Source organism: Phycomyces blakesleeanus (genome assembly GCF_001638985.1).
Source record: "Phycomyces blakesleeanus NRRL 1555(-) unplaced genomic scaffold PHYBLscaffold_7, whole genome shotgun sequence".
Taxonomy (NCBI): Eukaryota; Fungi; Mucoromycota; class Mucoromycetes; order Mucorales; family Phycomycetaceae; genus Phycomyces; species Phycomyces blakesleeanus.
This window is the reverse complement of record NW_017265140.1, coordinates 1,031,831-1,052,610: the sequence shown is the minus strand read 5'-3', so window position 1 is coordinate 1,052,610 and position 20,780 is coordinate 1,031,831. Positions and strand designations below refer to the sequence as shown.

The 20,780-nt window shown below is 37.9% G+C and overlaps 6 protein-coding genes across 6 annotated transcripts; 2 read left to right on the top strand and 4 right to left on the bottom strand.

Moving 5' to 3' along the window:
* Positions 1-1,059: 1,059 nt before the first annotated feature.
* On the top strand, positions 1,060-2,918 carry PHYBLDRAFT_132711 (hypothetical protein). The gene is made up of 2 exons (XM_018429516.1): positions 1,060-1,284; positions 1,352-2,918. The coding sequence occupies exons 1-2, from the start codon at positions 1,131-1,133 to the stop codon at positions 2,554-2,556; spliced, it is 1,359 nt and encodes a 452-aa protein (XP_018293533.1). The 5' UTR covers positions 1,060-1,130; the 3' UTR covers positions 2,557-2,918.
* Positions 2,877-7,523, bottom strand: PHYBLDRAFT_77721 (hypothetical protein). Its single transcript, XM_018443291.1, has 11 exons — positions 7,398-7,523; positions 7,129-7,273; positions 6,871-7,055; positions 6,607-6,707; positions 6,495-6,547; positions 6,294-6,377; positions 6,080-6,191; positions 5,558-5,856; positions 4,966-5,060; positions 3,714-4,895; positions 2,877-3,620 (listed from the first exon to the last, which is right to left on the bottom strand). The coding sequence occupies exons 1-11, from the start codon at positions 7,433-7,435 to the stop codon at positions 3,095-3,097; spliced, it is 2,820 nt and encodes a 939-aa protein (XP_018293532.1). The 5' UTR covers positions 7,436-7,523; the 3' UTR covers positions 2,877-3,094.
* A 1,443-nt stretch (positions 7,524-8,966) lies between these two features.
* Positions 8,967-10,957, bottom strand: PHYBLDRAFT_64407 (hypothetical protein; the record flags this gene model as incomplete). The annotated part of the gene is made up of 2 exons (XM_018441289.1): positions 8,967-9,322; positions 9,391-10,957. 2 exons carry the CDS (start codon positions 10,955-10,957, stop codon positions 8,967-8,969), a joined length of 1,923 nt encoding a protein of 640 aa, XP_018293531.1.
* A 1,833-nt stretch (positions 10,958-12,790) lies between these two features.
* PHYBLDRAFT_110639 (hypothetical protein) lies at positions 12,791-13,868 on the top strand (the record flags this gene model as incomplete). The annotated part of the gene is made up of 4 exons (XM_018428176.1): positions 12,791-12,908; positions 13,052-13,203; positions 13,452-13,629; positions 13,714-13,868. The coding sequence occupies 4 exons, from the start codon at positions 12,791-12,793 to the stop codon at positions 13,866-13,868; spliced, it is 603 nt and encodes a 200-aa protein (XP_018293530.1).
* Positions 13,869-14,448: 580 nt separating this feature from the next.
* Positions 14,449-15,831, bottom strand: PHYBLDRAFT_143736 (hypothetical protein; the record flags this gene model as incomplete). Its single annotated transcript, XM_018431054.1, has 1 exon — positions 14,449-15,831. The coding sequence occupies one exon, from the start codon at positions 15,829-15,831 to the stop codon at positions 14,449-14,451; it is 1,383 nt and encodes a 460-aa protein (XP_018293529.1).
* Positions 15,832-16,708: 877 nt separating this feature from the next.
* Positions 16,709-20,015, bottom strand: PHYBLDRAFT_64402 (hypothetical protein; the record flags this gene model as incomplete). Its single annotated transcript, XM_018441288.1, has 4 exons — positions 16,709-17,265; positions 17,425-17,760; positions 17,980-18,990; positions 19,265-20,015. 4 exons carry the CDS (start codon positions 20,013-20,015, stop codon positions 16,709-16,711), a joined length of 2,655 nt encoding a protein of 884 aa, XP_018293528.1.
* Between the last annotated feature and the right edge of the window lie 765 nt (positions 20,016-20,780).

The window sequence follows — 20,780 nt, the reverse complement described above, 5'->3', positions numbered from 1 at the left end:
CTTTGTGTCAAGTTATCCTTTGATATATATATATATGTACATTTTCTGCCCAAGGTCTTTCGCCTGCTAGTCTAAGAAAACCCTGAAATAAGACACTTTTATATATCCTGTTTAACTATCAGTTTAGATATTTAATACAATTTATGATTGAAATTCATAGCAGATCACAATATTTGAGATTTCCATTCGTTTGATTGGAACAAATAATGATGGTAATAAAATACAAGAACCTGTAAATAGAAAGTGACAGATCTTCAACTTTGTCATGTCAATAGATACAAGGATACAAGAATATAAGAGTGAAATGAACCGAGCATTCCTTTTTGTATGACATGTATTACTCACCAATCGTCGCACAATTATATATATATTTTATCTTTTATCTTTTATTTTTTCAAATTTGAGATTTGATATTTGATATTTGAGATTTCAAATTTCAAATCCCATTTGCATGTACATGATATCAAGCTTAGTTGTTTGTTTGTTTTCTTGTGTATTGGTGCCAAGTAAACTGCTCCACACTCACACTCACACCGTCATCATCATTGCTATTGCTATTGCTATTGTTATTAATATTCTTCTATTACTAGCTCACATACTAAAAATATAATATAAATAAAATTATCAGACTATAGTAATATCTAGACCCACTATTCAACTTTATATTACAATATACAATATACACCATACACTGTAAATTACATGTGTATTGCATAGTGAGCTGAATAGACTATAAAGTCAAGTCAAATAGGTTAATAGGGAAAGTGCTATATACTCATATCATAATCATCATAATCAACAACAGCAACAGCAACAACAACAAAAATCTCCCAAAGATGTTAAGATCTGTCTTACCATAATAGGGCATACGTCGGAGATTTGATACCAAGATTCGGTTATGGAAAGGATGGACAGATTCATGCCTTGATGATAATCTACACGCACACCCAAATACTAATAGAAAAAAAAAAGATCTCTGTAAAACAAACACAGAAAAAAAAAAGGGTAATAAATTCGTATAAAAAGGTTTAACTTTTTCTTTTCTTTAACTTGCTAATAATTTCTATTACTCTTCCATAACTACTTCCTTAGTTTATACTTTCTATACACAAACCATTAAAACAAACAACATGTCGCCTCCCAGAGATCTTTCCCAAACACCTGCTGTCACTGCTGCACCAGCCCAACGCACTCGCGAACCCTTTGTTTCTCCCTACATGCCCAAGTATCCCGACCCAATGTCCAACATCTCTAGCTTCAAGATTATCGAATCTACTCTGAGAGGTACATACATACATACATATTTTATAAAGAAGAAGCATATATTAACATAATCCTGTAATTCTTACAGAGGGTGAACAGTTTGCCAATGCATTCTTTGACACTGCCAAAAAGGTCGAGATCGCCAAGGCTCTTGATGCCATTGGTGTTGATTACCTCGAACTGACTTCTCCAGCCGCCTCGGAACAGTCCTACAACGACTGCAAGACCATTGCCGGCCTGGGCTTGAAAGCCAAGATCCTGACCCACACTCGCTGCCACATGGACGACGCCAGACTTGCGGTTGAGACCGGTGTGGATGGTGTGGACGTTGTGATCGGTACATCGAGCTACTTGCGCGAGTTCTCGCACGGTAAAGACATGGAGTACATCACCGACAAGGCTATCGAGGTCATCACATACATCAAGAGCCAGGGACGTGAGGTCCGCTTCTCGACCGAAGACTCCTTCCGCTCTGATCTCGTTGATCTGCTCAGCATCTACAAGGCCGTCGACAAGATCGGTGTCAACCGAGTCGGTATTGCCGATACCGTTGGCTGTGCTAACCCTCGCCAGGTCTACGAGCTCGTCAAGACTCTGCGCAGTGTAGTCAACTGCGACATCGAGTGCCACTTCCACAACGACACCGGATGCGCCATCGCCAACGCCTATGCTGCTCTCGAAGCCGGCGCCACCCACATCGACACCTCTGTACTGGGTATCGGAGAGCGCAACGGCATCACTCCTCTCGGTGGTCTGTTTGCCCGCATGTACGCCGCAGACAAGGACTACGTGATGGGTAAATACGATCTCAAGTTGATCCGCAATGTCGAGAACCTGGTTGCCGACTCTGTCGAGGTCGCCGTTCCTTTCAACAACTACATCACTGGCTATTGTGCCTTTACCCACAAGGCCGGCATCCACGCCAAGGCCATCCTCAACAACCCCTCAACCTACGAGATCCTGAAGCCTGAGGACTTTGGCATGTCGCGCTATGTCAGCATTGGCCACCGTCTGACTGGATGGAACGCGGTCAAGAACAGAATCGAGCAGCTTCGCTTGACTGACATGACTGACGATGATGCCAAGGCGGTGACCCAGAAGATCAAGGAGTTGGCCGATATCCGTCCTCTCTCTCTCGACAATGTCGATTCTCTGCTCCACCAATACCACGATGCCAAGAAGACCTCAAGTCACATCACCATTCTTGAAAAGATTGCCACACCAGACCAGCTTGCAGAGCCTGCTGTCAAAGCATCAACAACTCAAAAGCAGCAGCAGCCCATCAAAAAGTAGAAGAGCATTTTAAAAAATAATAATAACAGTAATAATTAAAGAGTGAAAATAATAATAGAGTATCAAAAAGAAAAAAGAAAAGAAAAGAAAAGAAAACTTCCATTTTCCAACACATTCACCTTTTTTTTTTCATTCATCCTTTATAATCAATCAGTCACTCTATTCATTCAATCCCTCTACCTCCTTACCTTCCTCCTTCTCCTCCTCTTCCTCCATCATTGTAAAAAGTCTTTCTTCCCTTCATATATACTTCATTAACATTCAATGAATTTCTTTTATATCATAATAAAACAAAAATCAATATTTATATATACATAAATGGCAATAAAAAAAAACTGTCTTTATTTTTATTTTTTTATTTTAAAAAATATAATCTTTTTGTCTTGTCTGCTTTGCTTGTCTTTTATTATTGACCTCTATAAAGAAGAAGAAGAAAGATTTAAAACAAGTAATACATACATACATATATATATATAGTAGGTGATAGTAGTTTAATGATGCTCTGAACTTGTTCAAATTAAATTATTTATTTATATATTTAGAAAAGTCCAACGACATTTCCACTCTCATCAAGATCGACATCAAAGAAACAAGGGCGGGTTGGGAGTCCAGGCATGGTCTGCATCGATCCGACCAAGGGGTACAGGAACCCGGCACCAACCGAAGCACGGATGTCACGGATGGGGACCACAAATCCGGTGGGGACACCCTTGAGGGCGGCGTCGTGGCTGAAGCTGTACTGGGTCTTGGCCATGCAGATCGGCAACTTGCTAAAGCCTTGCTTGGTGTAGGTCTTGATCTTTTCCTTCGCAAGATCGCTCAACTCAATTCCGTCTGCTCCATAGATGTTTTTGCAGATCGACTCGATCTTGGCCTCGATTGGCAAATCAAGGTCATAAAGGAATCTAAACGATTTCTCCTTCTCGCAGGCCGACACCACAGCCTTGCCCAGATCAACTGCACCAAGTCCACCACGAGCCCAGTGGTCACAGGCAACTGCGTCGTCAGCACCGGCTTCCATTGATTCCTTGCGAACCAATTCCATTTCAGCATCGGTATCAGATCTAGTTAAAATTTTTTTTTTTTATATTATTAGTATCATTATCATCCTTAAATTACTTACTAACCCACCAATCTACAAGTCTATTTCTACTTACGAGAATCGGTTGACGGCTACAATGACAGCTATTCCAAACTTCTTTGCGTTCTGGATATGCTTGGCCAGGTTGGCACATCCCTTTTGTAAAAAGGTCAGGTTCTCCTGGGTGTAGGCTTCGGGCAGAGGACGGCCGGCGACTACATCCGGAGCACCGCCGTGCATCTTCAAGGCACGGACGGTGGCAACGATGACAACGGCATCCGGAACCAGGCCAGACACACGGCACTTGATATCAAAGAATTTCTCCATGCCCATGTCGGCACCAAATCCAGCCTCGGTCACGACATAGCCAGGCTCCATGCCCGAGCTGCTCGCGCCCTGCTCGGTTCCGGCCAGCTTGAGCGCAATCTTGTCGGCCAAGATGGACGAGTTTCCGTGGGCAATGTTTGCGAATGGACCGGCGTGGACCAGGACCGGAGTTCCCTCCAAGGTCTGCATCAGGTTTGGCTTGATGGCATCCTTCATCAGCACGGTCAGGGCTCCGCCGATGCCGATGTCGTCTGCAGTGACGGGGTCGCCGCCACGAGAACTGGCCACGACCATGTTGCCGAGTCGCTGGCGCATGTCCTTGAGGTCGGTGGCCAAGGCCAGGACGGCCATGACTTCACTGGCGACCGTGATGTCGAATCCGGTCTGGCGGACCATGTTCTTTTCGGTCGCAGCCTGGCCGATCTCGATCTGACGCAAGAACCGGTCGTTGGTGTCCATCACACGCTGCCAGGTGATCGTGGCAGGGTCAATGTCGAGGCGTGCAAAGCGCTTGACTTCTTCTTCGGTCAGGTCGGCAGGGTTGGTCTTGGTGATACCCAGCTTCTGGAGACGCTTGTTCATCACGGGCGCAAACACACGCACGCCCTTCTGGACGGGGCAGAGGCGGTTCAGCAGCGCCTTGTCGGACTGGGTGTTCTCGTGGAAGATGCGGGCATCGATCGCAGCCGCCAAGAGGTTGTTGGCAGCAGTGACGGCGTGAAGGTCGCCAGTCAGGTGGAGGTTGAACTCGTCCATAGGAATAACCTGGGAGTATCCGCCACCAGCAGCACCACCCTTGATACCAAAGGTAGGGCCCTGAGAGGGCTGGCGAACACATGCAAAGGCAGCCTTGTTCAGGTGGGCACCCAAGGCCTGCACAAGACCGATAGTGGTGGTGGACTTGCCCTCACCAAGAGGAGTAGGGGTAATTCTAAAAAGATATACATAACTGTTAGATTATTTTGACAATATATATATATGGATTGTGTGGAGAAGCTTACCCAGTGACAACAACATAGCGACCGTCCTTACGATGCTCAAGACGCTTTAAAACATCAAGACTGATCTTGGCTTTGCTGGGACCATAGAGCTCATACTGTGTTATTGTTTTTTGGGTTGTATATATACAGAAAAAAAATGATAAAAATGGGTAGTTGTATGAAAGGTATTAGTTGTACATTCATTATTAACCCATGTATATATTCTTTAATAATAGAGGTAGACAGCCGTAAAAAGGTTTGAATAAGAATCTTTTTGAAAGCAATACTATTGGATAATATTGGACAGTTTTTGCTTTTATAGGCACATTTTTGTTTTGACCAAGAAAATTATTATAAAGCAATAATATATATATATATAATATTTATAATATATTTAAACACCCAAAAACAACAACAAGAAACTCTTCTAATTTTTGTTCGTTTTTTTTTTTAATTTGATTGTAATCAAATAGTAAATCAATATATTATTGATTGACTACAAGCTCCAATGATTCTTATTCTTATTTTTTTTTTGGGAGCTGTCTGACCGCCTATCCCCCTCATCCACTAATTCTACCATAACTACAGCTATTGTACTTTTTAGTTCACTTACCTCGCTAGGACCGAGACCAATCTCACTGCACAAGAGAGACATGTGTTTGGGAGTCTGTGCTCTGGCAATCTCGATATCCTTTGGGACAGGAGTCAAGAGTTCGAGAGGCAGAGGGACGATGTCGCGCTTGCAGCTCAGGTGGAGCCAGCGCTTGGCACTGATAAAAGTGTTTTTCATCAACATAGCGACTGTCATGGGTCCGACGCCTCCAGGAACGGGGGTTATTGCTTTGGCGACGAGTTTTGCTTGGCTGTATTCCACGTCACCAACCCAACGAATCCCAGACTTTTTGGTAGAGTCTTTTATGTGTATAAATAATATATATATATATATAGATTGATCAATAAAGAGGCAGATCCAAAATACATTTTGTAACATATATAATAAATAAATTACACTGGTGGCTGAGATAGAAAACAGACTCTTTTTGATACAGAAAGACAAAGATCGAAAGAGCTCTATACATATACTACTGCTAATACTAATACTAATACTAATGCGAAGAATAATGATTTTTCTTACCTGGGACTGCGTTTGTACCAACATCAATGACAATAGCTCCAGGCTTGATCCAGGAACCCTTGATAAGCTCGGCCTTTCCAATAGCAGCTACAACGATATCTGCTTGCTTGACCTTTACGAGAATACCCCAGCACACACACACAGAGAGAGATAGATAGATAAATATTTTTGAGTTAAATATGTATATACACATACTATGGTATATGTAACTTACAATGTTTTCAAGACCAAAGGTTTTGGAGTGGCAAAGAGTAACAGTTGCGTTTTCTCCGGTCAACAGAGTAGCAACAGGTGCACCCTTTATATATATATATATATGTCAAGTTGATTAGTTTAGACTTCTTTTTTTTTCAAGTATACACACACACAATATATATATATATATATATATATATCCTTATTTCATTCAACTTACCACAATGTCACTACGACCGATGACAACGGCGTGCTTTCCTTCCAAGTTGGTACCTAAAAAAGCAGTTAGGTTTAGATATATAAAAACTTTATTTATATAGAGATGCGCTTACCAGTAGATTTGAGAAGCTCAATGATTCCCATGGGTGTACAAGGTTTGAAGAGAGGGCTACCAGCACGCTTGGTCATGTAACCGATATTAAGAGCGTGGAAACTTAATGCCAACAATATGCATATATCATAATTAGTATTCGCAAAAAAATAAATAAAAGCAAACCAAATAAGGATCCCCACAATTTCATCATCATTAATTTAAAAATAAACCACAATAAATCATCCTCATCACACACACATATATATATAAGACTTTTTCTTACCCATCTACATCCTTTTGGTAGTCAATTGCTTCGATAACCTTGGTTTCATCAATGTGAGAAGGTAATGGCATCTGGACGAGGATGCCGTGGACTCTGTAATCATCGTTCAATTCCTTTACTCTTTGCAAGAGAGCGACCTCGGTAATGGATTCAGGTAACTTGTCTGTGCTTACAGTGATACCACACTATTGTGCATTAAGATCAGCATTATTATCATTGTTTGGATTTACACAAACAGATATAAATTTATTTATTTACCTCTTGGGCTGCCTTATCTTTCATCTTCACATAGATAGAAGAATCCTCGCGTTGACCAACTTGGACAATAGCAAGATGAGGAGCAAACTGAGGAAAGTTCTTTTTGGTCTGTGAAATTTCTTCCTTCACCTGAGTACGCACAGATCTACCCTCAAATAAAATAAAATAAAAAGAATTAAACCGAGATTTCAGGTTAGGAATGACAATAAAGAGTCTAGTCATTCCACATGGTCATGCTTCTTCTTTTGTCTTCAACTTCTTCGTCTTACAGTGCAATAGCCTTTCCGTCAATAACTGTAGCGGACATGTCTTTCTTTCTTTATTTATTTATTTATATATTTATAGGTATTTATTTGAAAAACAATAGACTTTTGCTGCTGTTGTTGGAAATGAGGTTATGAAAGAAAGAAAGAGTTATAGTTCTATACACGCAGAGACACACAGACAAGATAGACAAGATTCACCGAGTCAGACAGGGAATAATTAATCTGGAATTTAAAAAAAAAAATTAAAAAAAAAAAAAGTATAAAGTATAAAGTATAAAATAGTATATAAAAAAAAAAAAAAAAAAGCCCCGCGAAATAAAGGTGAGAAAAAAATAATTATACAAAAATACAATCTTATATATATATAAGGGGTGATGGAAAATAGAAGATGATTACCATAAAGAGGCTGTTTTATACATATTTATACATAAAATAGTACACAAAGAAAAAATATAAAGATATAGAAATATAAACCTACTTTATAAATTATTATCCGGATAGTAAGCTGACATATTAACGTATATATTATATTATACAATTCCAAGTATATATATATATCTCTTTTGCTTTACTTGAAAACAGGAAAGGAATTGTAAAATGCATATATATAAAGATCATTAATTGAATTGTGCTTTTTGTAATAAATGTATATATATATATATATATATGCTTAATATTTCCAAATGCTCTCCTATTGATTGTCTTCTTTATTTTTATATAAAAAATAAAATCAAAATATAGTACAAATCAAATGAATAAAACATAAGGATTAGTATAAGCTTAAACACAAGTGATATTTGAGATTCCAATGACTAAGGTTGCAGTCACCTACAGATCAATCATACCGGAGATTATGTACCTGTGGGTGAGTTGCAAGTGTGAATGTGGGTTTTTCTGAATACCAATTTGAACATTTTTTTTTTAAAAAAAATCCATCTCAAGATCTCAAAAAATGAAAAATACAAGATGTGTGTGCCCCTAAAGAAGCAAAAATAAAATAAGATGATCGCAATAAAGTTCTTATGTAATAATAATAAATTTGATTCTTGAATTCTTGTGTATCTGTCTTGACAATTTGTACCAATTATATAGATAATGTATAATACAATAATCATCAAATATACCATATATACACAAAGAAAGCAAGAATTAAAAAGTATTCGAGTCACAGGTATTCTTTTATATATATATATCTTTTATCTTCTTCTATAGGGCAAAATGTTTCTGGTTCAACTACACGTCTTTATTGGTCAATTTCAAGATTTGTCTTTAAGGAATCACTTGGTCACAATATATTCATATGTTAGGATAAGAAATATAACGCATATTTATTGTATTCAATTAGAAGAAAAATGTAGTTGTGTGGCTTTACATTTGTATATTTGCTATACATTCGAATCATAATCTTGTATTAAAGGAACTTTGTATTTTAGAAAGAAAAAGAAAAAGAAGAAAAGTATCGTACTGATAGTCAGTGACTAGAAACAACTATTATATTTAGGACCAATAGAAACATCTTCAAGACACGAACAAATGTCAGAAAGTGAAATAACAATGAAAAACAACTATAACTTAATTTACTTTCTCTTTTTTATAGACCCTATTGTACAAATCTTTCCAAAACTCCTTGACACTTGGTGCAAGTTCAGGAGTAGTATACTTTGCTACGTAGTTACATCTCAGTTCGACATAGCCTTTACTAAGATTTTCTTGCAAAAGTCTGTCTTCTTCGCAAATCTTTCTATTTGACCGTCTATCGGGCTTTAACTCACTCCCAAATCTTCTGAACCGGCGATTTTCAAAGTATTCAACTGTCGTACCAAATTGCCGCTTTGAAAGCTTTTTGAGGCCTATCGTGTAGTCCATGTCGTACTCACCATCGGGGAAGATGTGGAATACAGCCAGAGGTTGAAAGCCGTATGATACTTCTGTTATCATCATACCAATACCAGAGTCTGAATTCCTTTTCTTTCTTTCTTTCCTTTATTATTCTTACCGGATGATTGAGGGTTGTTTGATTGAGACAAGCACAGGTAGCTGAGAGACATCTTTTGTTGAAGACTGTTATCGTAGTACGAGCAGAATTTGACATGGGCGAGATGAAGAGCCTTGAAGGAAGTATAAGTCATATCGAGGAGTAAACATGGGTCCCTCTTAGGAACAGTACCACATATGAACGTAGTATCTAAACTCATGTATTCCAGACGCCTGCACCTGAAAGAAATATCACTGAATGTATCAGCACTGGCAGCAACCTCATGCAGCTCCAGAATTCGTAGCCCATGTTGCTTCTCTCTCTGTTTCTGGCGTTGTTCTAGGTTTGGCCTTTGCTCTCGATTCAAAAGGCTCGAGTGGAACAGCAGCTCCCCGCTATAGAACTTGAGCCGCTCCAGGGCTACACAGTTGTCAAACAGGTTGTTCAGGTCAATCGACACACCACAGCTTTTGACTTCAAGGTCGACCAGCATTGGGCAATAGGACGGTAAGTTTAGCCTTGGGGTAAGTCCGCCAGTGTAAAACAGACTTCCTTCCACTGTGATAGTCTCAAGTGTTTCAGAAAATGACCGCAGGAACCGTTTGATGACCGTTCTAAAATACATCTCGACGTTATTTCCACAGTTTGTCTTGTACTTCAAGTGTTTGATAGGCACACTTAATGGCAAAAAGAAATCCCAGAAATCGGCATGACCGCGCTCTGAAGCGTCTGCGGTTACGAATTCGAGTGTTTCCAGATGTTGGAATATATTGGTGTTTAAATCAAGTATTTCTGAAATAGGCTGCGTGGTATGCGGAGCTATAAGCCAGTACTGTGCGTTGACAGTACTCCAGCTCAGGTAGCGCAGGTTTGGATACTTGTGACCAAAGTAATACGCCCACAAAGAACTCCACTCGCACATCTGCAACTCGAGATTTGTCAAGCCAACTATTGGCACAATATTTGATGCCATGCTCTCCTGCCTCGGGTCCAAGTTCCTGTCGAGAGAGATACAGGCCTTGAAGGATGACAAGAGTTGGACTTTTTGGTGGAGGCTGTCAAAGTCCTCTTGTGTAAACATGACCGGTTGAAAAACACCACTTTTAAATATCTCTAGGCTTTGGAGCTTGGAACAATTCTCCAATAGCTTGATGAACTGTTCTGTCGAGTCTGGCGTTTTACTATAGGTGACCTGAACTTTTAAGCTTTCAAGCGACTTCCATACATCGTTGTGTATCGTCATCCTTTTGTTGATATCTTTACGACGCGTGCGTCCGAGATCAAGATGCTTCAGATTTGGTAGAGATTTCAAAAGTTTGTCTTGGCCGTCATTTGGTATAAGGCAAATTTGACTCATGGATAGAGAGCGTACTGATTGACCGTGTGATGAGGAGCCAACTTTTGAACCCTCAAGGGTATTGCAGATATTTACATAATCCGTATTTGAATTGATTATGACATCTTTCCAAATGGTTTCTTGGAACGGGTATCTCCATTTCTTGCAAGTAAGAGCACACGAAAGCCTGTCTTCTGTCACTAAAATATCGGCGATTTGTAAAAGAATCTCGAGTGGTAATTGTGATGCCATGGCAATTATTATAGGCAGTTGCAAAAAATAATTAAGTAAGTAAATAAATAAATAAGATGTGTTGAGATTTTTTTTTAAAAAAAGAAAGAAAGAAGGAAAGAAGGAAAGAGAGAGATGGATAGAGAAAAGAACACGTAGGTCTAGATTGCACAATGAGTTACGAATGACGGGTACATATTAATCAGAGTAACCAAGAAGATGTACAAAAAGCGGAATCAGTTAGTTTATCAGATATTATTCAGCCACGATGTTTTCTTCTTCTTTTCTCTCGGCCACGATGTTTTTCTATGTGTGTAGAACACCTCATTTCTTTTCTTTCTGATTGGCAGCTTTTCTCCTCCCCTATCTTCACCCACCATTTATCTAGGCTATCCACTCATATAAACTTGTAATAAAAGTCTACTTTCTGATAGCGATACTGATATTGATATTTTCCTCTTGTATTTATTGGGACTATCATAGTGTACAAGACATAGCTCTTGAGATGTGATAAATGAAATGAAACTAAAGTTATAGCAGATATCCAGTTACTAGTAAGACTATGCACTTTTCTTTGGATATTAGTCAATGCCTTGATGACAGCAACTTTGTATAGATATATACTGTAGTAGATAGATCAACTTGCAGATTATATAAACATATCATACAATAAAAGAAAACAAAACAATACTAGGCAAATTATGTTATACTTTGCTATTTGAATCTTTTGACTCGATCATTTCTCCTATCTGGCTGTTTTTTCTCTTCACTTCTCCTTCTTCATTCCTTTTCCATTCCATCATTTCCATCTCTCCTTTTACATACTCCCACTTCACTTTTCATAACAATGTTGAATTAATACAATACTTGTATATATATATATATATGTAGGTGATCTACAATTCTACAGGAAACCCTTGTATTGCAACTTTTTTAATATTAAATATAATATTAATCATGTTTTCTAGTTGTTTTTTTTTTTTTTTTTTAAAAAAAAAAAAGATAAAATATCCAAAATCTAAAAGTGGTTTTCTGAAAGGTATTTGGAATAGCAAATCTGTTACAAAGAATAATACTCACATAACAATAAAAGATAAAAGGTCAAAAGTATTATTATTATTATTAAGCGCCAATCACCCAAAAAAAGATAATTCTGAATGACTTGGCTTAACCAAGACTAGGACTTGACTGACTTGCTGACCAAATCTGAAATTACCCGAAATGTTCATTTGTCCCTCCAACTGTACCTGTGTGTGAGTGTGTGTGAATGTGAGTATTGGTCTTGTGCTTGAACCACACTCTATATCTATTAGGCACACATATACATACATTATAAGTATAAATATGTAGATTCTATATTATAGAACAAAATGTATATTAACCCAAGGGAATGAAAACACTAATGCTAATTCTAATATTAATATTAATACTAATGCTACTAATTTCATATATTTCCAAGCAATAATTAACTACTGTTTTCTATACATAGACACATATCTATTCATGTCCTTTGTACTTTAAAATTGAATGAATTGTATCATTTTAAACATCAACAAGAAGAGAAATATAATACTATTAATGCCTGGATACAAACAATATAAAATAAGATCAGTTCAAGTCACAAAACTATTCATATTTAGTATATAAAAAAAAAGTATATTTGTGTGTCCCTAAAAAATGCATGCTGTAGGATATTTTTATTTTGCATACACATACAACATATACAATATATATATATAATTTATATATAATTTATATATATATATATTGAGGTGATTTTTTTTCTGGTCTTCTCTTTTTTGTTTTATTTTATATATATATATATATTTTTAAATTCATTTCATAAAAGAAGAAATGTCAACTCCAGACATCTTTAGTCTCAAGAAGCAATTGGTTCTTTATGGAGCTCATCATTTCAACAAAGTCAATATTGCAATCCACATGGTGTTTGTGCCTGTCATCTTCTGGACATGTAAATACTCTTTCTTTCTTGAGAAAAAAAATAATAATATTCGAGTAGATATACATGAAATCGAAAGGCAGACAAAACTTATAGCAATATTTATATTAATAATATACATATTTATTTGTGTGGGTGTTTTGGATCGAGAATAGCGCTCGTATTTGCCTCCAAAACTGGTCCATTAATCTCGGCCGAGTCTTTGCCAAGTTTCTTACAATGGTTGTCAGTATGGGAACTCAACCTTAGTTTTTTCGTTGTGGTTTTTTATGACGCTTACTACGCTATACTTGACCCAATTGCAGCTGTAAGTAAAACCATTGATTTCTTCTTTATTTCTTATATTTCAGTTCATACAAAATACCAATATCAATATTACTCGGAATAAGAATAAGAATATATTTTCCCACGCAACTTCCAAGAAGGATATGAAGAAAGAAAAGCTAATGAATTTAATATATGATAAAACGAACACTCGAACACTCGAACGAACAATTGAATGATTGAATGATTGAATGAATGACTCGTCAAATTTGGAATTATGTATAAATATAGCTGTTATATGCTCCCATCTTATTCACCATGACATACACTGCCACACAATTCCAATTGACCAGACCGGCAGCTATCCAGGAAGCACTTGTGCTCCATATTGTTTCCTGGATTTTCCAATTCATTGGACATGGTGTTGCCGAGAAAAGAAGTCCTCGTCTGGTTGATAATCTTGTTCAAGGTAATACTAATTATTATTATCATTTTATTTGTACATAAATTTCGTCTAAACATTTGCTATATTTGTATCTGTGTGTGTGTGTAGCCTTGGTTTCTGCCCCATATTTTGTGTTCTTTGAGATTCTTTTCTATCTCGGATACCGACCAGATCTTTACAGAGAAATGTCTATTGATGTAGCCAAGGATGTAAAGGCATTCCGTGCTCGCCGAGAAGCCCAAAGAAAGGCCAAGTCCCTTTAAAATCTTCTTTTAAAGTATATATACTATATTATATGTTATATATTTAATCTTTAACCTCCCCCTCCCCTTTTTATATACATATATGTATGTATGTATGTATGTATGTATGTATGTATATCTTCTTTGCTTTACCTTCCCCACCTTCTTATATATATATATATATATATATATATATATGCAGGAACAGTGTAAAAAAAAAAGAAAAAGAACAGAAAGGGGGAAAAGGGCTTTTATTTTATTTTCTCTTTGGGTTTATCCTCTTTATCTTTTAAATAATCCAAGAAAAAGAAGACTACATTATTATATATAAATAAATTTATACATATATTCTTTAAACACTCTTATACAAGAACCAAGAAGCAAAGAACCATAGAAATAGACTTCTTGTTCAGTCTAGTTTGTAAGATGATTTCAAAAAATAATATTAAGGTTTAGTACATGGTTTGAGGAGGGGAAAAAAATTAAAGAAATATGAATATATGAATAAATATATAGCAGAAGAGTAAAGCAAACAAAAAAAAACCTCCATTAATTAATAGAGTATAAACACAATATATAATTACAGTTAATGAATCCTAATCTACCAATCTTGTCTATAGTTGTAACTTGTGTCATGATTTTGTTGATAGGAAGGCATTGTAGTAGCATTCAGATTTGTATTAGGATTAGGATTAGCGGATATAGTGGGTGTAGTAGGCGTAGCAGAAGGAGGAGGAGGAGGAACAGGAGAAGGTGAAGTAGAAGAAGAAGGTGAATAGCGTTGTGTTTCGAGAGTCTTGTCATGGCCATCATAAGCATTAGGACGAGAATATCCACCGGCAGCAGCAGCATCAGAAACAGCAGCAGTTGTAGCAGCAGCAGCAGCAGTGTTAGTAGCAGTAGGAATAGAAGCTACTGCCGCAGTAGCTACAGCTGCAGAAACAGCAGATACAGCAGATACAGGAATTGGAACAGATGAGGTATAACTTTGATATTGATTTGGATCAATGTACTGGCCAGAGTTGTTGTACGCCTGGGTATATGATGGATCGTAATAGTGTGCAGACTGTGGATATTGTGGGGAATTGTACATTGCGGGCTGAGCTGCATAACTATCCCACTGCTGCTGCTGCTGGTTATCCTGCATGCCTACCATTGGGCTCTGGGGTACATATCTCAAGTCTGCACCATTCATGTTACCATTATTGTTATATTGAGTCGAATATCCAAGATCATCATATTGATATTGGTGATATTGATTCTGAGTGCCGTTCCCACCGTAAATGTCGTCTTGGGCAGCATATCCTGAATGAGGCATGATATTGGAGTGACCACCGATACCACCACCACCAGTAGCCAGTTGGTCCATATCACTCGTATTGTCCTTTCCATACAGTCGTGCTTCGCGGTTATTTCGACGTGTCTTTACAAAGAATGCATACCCAATGCCTGCAAAGATGACGGAAATGATGGCACAGACTGTACCAGCAATAATTGCTGTCTTGTTAGAGCTAGAATTACCAGAGTCTTTTTCAGAAGCTAATACAGAAGATGATGCGGATGCCGAAGACGAAGAAGATGAAGATGAAGAATGCTTTGAAGAAGTAGTACTAGATTGTGTTGGTGTTGGTGCTGGTGTTGGTGTTGTCGTTGCTGATGAAGAAGGTGGGATAACCGAAGAACTAGAGACGATTAAGCTAGGAAGTGCACTGGGAATAACGACAGATGGGAATATCAAAGAATTTGATGGAAAGACAGGAACGGTAGTTGGTATTATGTTTGGGCCAAGTGGTGAAGATGGTAGGTTAACGATACTGTCGATAATGCTGCTAGTGGGTGCTGGTGTGGGTGTTGGGGTGGGTATTGGGGTGGTAGTGCTTTTGTCACCAATTCCAAAGAGATCATCCCAGAAGCCAGCTTGGGCAGGAATTGCAGCCAATAGGCCACCAAGGGTAACAAACGGAAGGAATTTAACAAGACGCATAATCAATTCAATCAAAGATGTCCACCCGACAGAAGACAAAAAGAAGAATCAAGTAAGAGTAGTATTAATAATAAGAAATATAGATAATTGAATATTAAATTATTTATTTTATTATATTTTTTACTTAAAAGAAAGTGGCTAGTGAGAAAAGATTACGAGATTAAATGAGATATTAAGAAATAAGAATAATTTAATATAAAATAAAATAAAAGCTTGTGATAATTAATAGGGAGATTTTCTGTAGTGCTTCCCACACCGCTATATTGAAGTGCCCGTCTTATTGCTCTTGTCCTCAGCACACACACACACATATAGTGTCGGCGAACAAGGCACTAAAAGAATAAACGAAAATCTCAAGTGTAATAAATTTAATGTACCACAAGAGTTTGTTATACTTCAAAGACCAAATAAATATATAAACACCAAATCAAAACCCAAAAAACACACCATGACTATCTTCTTTTAGAAAGGCTAATAAACCAGGGTTTGAACCTATGTGAAACAAATAGACTAAAAGGAAGACAAAGACTATTCACCAGTTTAATACGTACAATAACGTACCACTTTCTTTAATTTTAATTTTAATTTACTTCTTGTAAACAATAAGCACATAAAGAAATCAATTGTAAAAAAAAAGCAATGTTTATTTGGGTAGTTTTATATATTTATATAATATTTATATTGAATGATGCTAAGAAAGTGTATGAATGTGGGATTATGTACATAAAAGGCTATGAACAGATATGAAAAAAATGTGATGGTACTTGAATAAGAAGAAATATGAAGAGAATGAATAAAGGTCAACAATAGAAGAAGTGTTTTCTAAGAAAGAAAAAAGAGGATACAAAATGTATACCCTTTTCTTTTCTTTTTCTTTTTAGAATCCTCGATGTATGGTGGCTGTTACGTTGTCCCGAACGTATCTCAGATGCTCTAACAAGAATGCATCTACTAGTACATCGACTGTACTATCAATGGAGAGCTGGATCTTTCCTCCAATAGCTTTCTTGATAGCATCCAGCCCAACCTTTTTGGTGATCACCGGAAGCTTTTGAGTTTCCTGTTCGGCGCATTCTTCTCCGCCGTCACCATCATCACCATCATTGTCGTTGCAAGCAGGTAAGAGAAGTGGACCATTCATACCCGTGCCCTTGTCAGTGAAATCAACGTCAATTGTACCGACCTCATCCTCACGGTAATTTGCCTTTGCATGTATACGCAGGATTTGAATGGCTAGATTAGGAAACGGATTTTGGAGCCAGAGGACAGCCGTGGAGGACAATAGGTTGACCTGAGTGTTTTTTAACAGAGGTGGTCCAGCTAAGATTGGGGGACTTGTGGTAAAGACAAATTGTTTCAACAGTGGGAGGAGGATTTTGGAAGAGCTTGCATGTGGATGTTTTCCTGAGATAGTCAAGTTTACATTTTCAAGCGCTATAATGTATAATTCGTGCCAAAAAAAAAAGGGGGAATCCAAAAGGTTTTAGTTAGTTAGTTAGTTTGTACACTTCTTAATTCTTATATACACATAAGCATTTTAACTGTAATTGTTAAGTGTGGCGTTTTCTTTTTGGTATAAATGATATACATTACCCAAATATTGGCCAATAAAGTCTATCAGTGGTTTTGGATTCTCGGTTGGCGCCAAGGGATAGTTATCCAGACTTGAAAGAGAATGTCCATGGTGCAGCCAGACATATGCTTTGACGCGATTGTTCTGAACAGGAGCAAGTGCGAGGTCTGGAAGGCTTGCGTTACCAATTATCTGATTGTTGTAGATCAAAAGCATGTTGATTGCTCCAAGGTTGACATGTACATCTGAAGGGTTGTAGATAACAAGGGTTGCAACAGCATGCAAGGACTCTTGATAGCCTCTAACTACTGTCATTGCTTCTACGGTGGGTGAAGGTTCCTTCATACCCTCCATTCCTTTATATTTATATTTAAATGCACACAATCAAATCAAATCAAACCAAACCAAACCAAACCAAACCAAACCAAACAAAGAAAAAAAAAAGCTAGTGAGAAAGATTTGTTTTTCTAGAGATTTTGCTTACTATTCTGCTTTGATTTCTGCCTTTTCTCCTGCTTTCTTTTTCTTTTCTTTTTTTTATTGAAACAGTGCACGAGTATTGACGATCCTTATACCTTTTGTATCAATCTCTCCCTTGAAAGGCAGGTCTCTGATGTTAAGAACTCCAAGAGCACTGTCAACAACTGCACTAGTAGTGCCTTTGAAGTACACGGTGCTAGTCTTGCGATAAAACACCTTTTCGAGAAACTTTTTAAACTCGTCTTCCTTGCCTGGCATGACAGTGAAGGGGGCCTTTTCGATTCTTGACAGGACTTTAAACATATTATTCTGGGGCTCATCACTACCACCATTGCCACCGTTTGTGCCTTCGATGGTCTTTGCGGGGCATGGTTTGTCAGGAGCTAGACTGGCAAAAGGATCTTCAGAGTCTGGGCGAAGGTAAAGGTAGACCAGTGGATCTATTTGGGTGACATTGAGGGATATCTGCATCTCGTCGGGTTTCTTGAGAATAGCAACCGCATCACCAGATATGAGAGGACTGCTGTTTCCTTTTGAAAGATCGATATTGAGATTAGAGAACTTTATGGATTGGATGAGATCGGTCTGGCGAGTGCCTGGAAATGGGACCCGCAAGGTGACAGACTGAAGAGCTTTACGTAGCCAGGCAGGTGTTGATATCGATGTTGAAGTAGAATTAGAATATCTGAAAGAATCGTCAGGTCCAAAAGAACTGCCGCGTACATGTACAAAGCTAGTGTTGCCATGTATATAAGCCGAAATCAGCTGCTCCATCCGTTTCTGACCATTTTTAGGCACTGGGATAGATCTGCCGGACACATTAAACATATTCACACGCTGTCCAAGCAGATGTGCATCATCAGCCCTTACAATTGCCATCAATACTTCTTCCTCTTCCTTGTATTGGTCTTCGTTATCGTTATCGTCATCGCTTTTATCGTGGCCAGGGGGCAAATATATGCCAAAATCCACATTTCCAAGTGTCAAACTTATTACTGACGAGGGGTTGTAGATACCTACTTGACCATCTAGTCGAATACCCCCCAATGGATGTGCACCAGGAAAGCTTACGGACAGCATTTGTGAATCTTTGAGACCATTCATACCTATTGTGTATATACCGCATCCCAGCACCACAAACAAACACGTAAATCCATAAAAGAAGATGTTTATAGTCAGTCAGTTGTTTTTTACATCATCCACATCATATTATATCCAATGATGTACCACATTAACCATTGCATTGTTGTTGCATTGCTTTTGTACCGAAATGACCTTTTTCTCTTACACACTTTTTCCTTCTTTCTTTTCATGCTTATTATAATAACCAATAAATCAAAATAAAAATAAAAATAAAAATCAAGAATAAACTAAACTTACCCTGCAGGCTAACAACCTTATCTAATCGGACCTTGGTGTGTATTGGTAAGTTTCCTATCTGCAGTGGAACAGGACCAGCTACCCTCCACAGAACGGTTTCTGAACTAACTGCATCTTGGCAAAATGCAATCAATGCTTCTGTATCTTCGACGACGAACCGGGTGATGAAATCAAAAGTGGTGGTGTTTGTATTTCTGGATAGTGAGAGTGGTGGCAAATCGATTGTACCGATAGCTCCGAGTTGTTTGGATTGACGACTTTTGATATCGTAATTGAGGTTGAGGTTGGGGTTGGGGTTGGGGTTGTGGGCGTGTGCATGATAGACCTCGAGGGCAGTGTCAGAAATCCCGACAGATCCAAATATCTTTGAAGCAAAACTTGCGAGACTGTTGAGGTTGTTTTGAAGCACAATTGTACCAACGACATGCATCGTCAGTACATTGACACCTTGATCGTCCTCGCTGGCATTCAGAATCGATGCCTTGTAGAATTCAAATTGGACATCGGTAGCAAATGATCTCTGTGCAAATCCGGGAGCGAGCAAGAGCAAGACAAGGGAGACCAGAAAAACGAGGCCAAAAAAGATGCCAAAGGCTAGACAGAATTGAGGTTTCCATTGGCCATGATCTTGAGGGGTTTGGTCGACACTGGCGGAGATAGGTGGAATGGCTCCATATGCCTGTGCCGGGGATTTATCTTTACGCCTTGAACGATCATTCAAAAGTGAGTTCTGTTCATTAGATGCAGGCATTGGTTGGTAAGGGGATGCGGATGAGGAAGAGGAAGACTCCCCAAGAGAGTCCATGGTTTATATACAGGTATACGTATATGTAATATATGTGATATATATAATAATTTATAATATAATATATATTTAGGTTATTTAAGAGAGAATAAGTTGATCAAAAGTAGTTGAGTTAAGCTGTGATAGACAGCAAATATATATATATATATAAATAAAAAAAAAGGTAAAGATAAAAAAAAAATGAGCTTGTGAACAGTGCGTAAAGTCAAAAAAAAAAGACAGCTGAAGCATTTTTACACTCCGGTATATCGACTGATCTGAGGGCATCACGCGACAGTTGTCATGGTTTTATTTGGATTCTTTAAAATATACAATAGTTCAAAAAGACAGCAGCCAAAAAAACACCAAACAGAGACTGGGATTATGCTTTTTTTTAAAAAAAAAGACAAAGGCATAAAAGCTTTTAACCTTTATTGTTGCTTTGTAATCTATAGAATTTATATTTAAAAGAGATTCAAATATAATATTCATTTACCTTTTCTTTAACCCCTCACCCTATCCCCCTCTTATATGTTTATATATATACATTTTTAATAATAATAATAAAAGAAATATAAACTGATGCTGTATTCGATCGCTCGACTGTTTCTTTTTCTTTTTATTGCTTTTATGGTTTACTGGTCAGAGTAAAATATGTGCCTAACATTTCAAAAAGGTACAAATTCTTCCCCTTTCTCCCCCTTTCTTTTGTATATATGTAAGCATTACTAC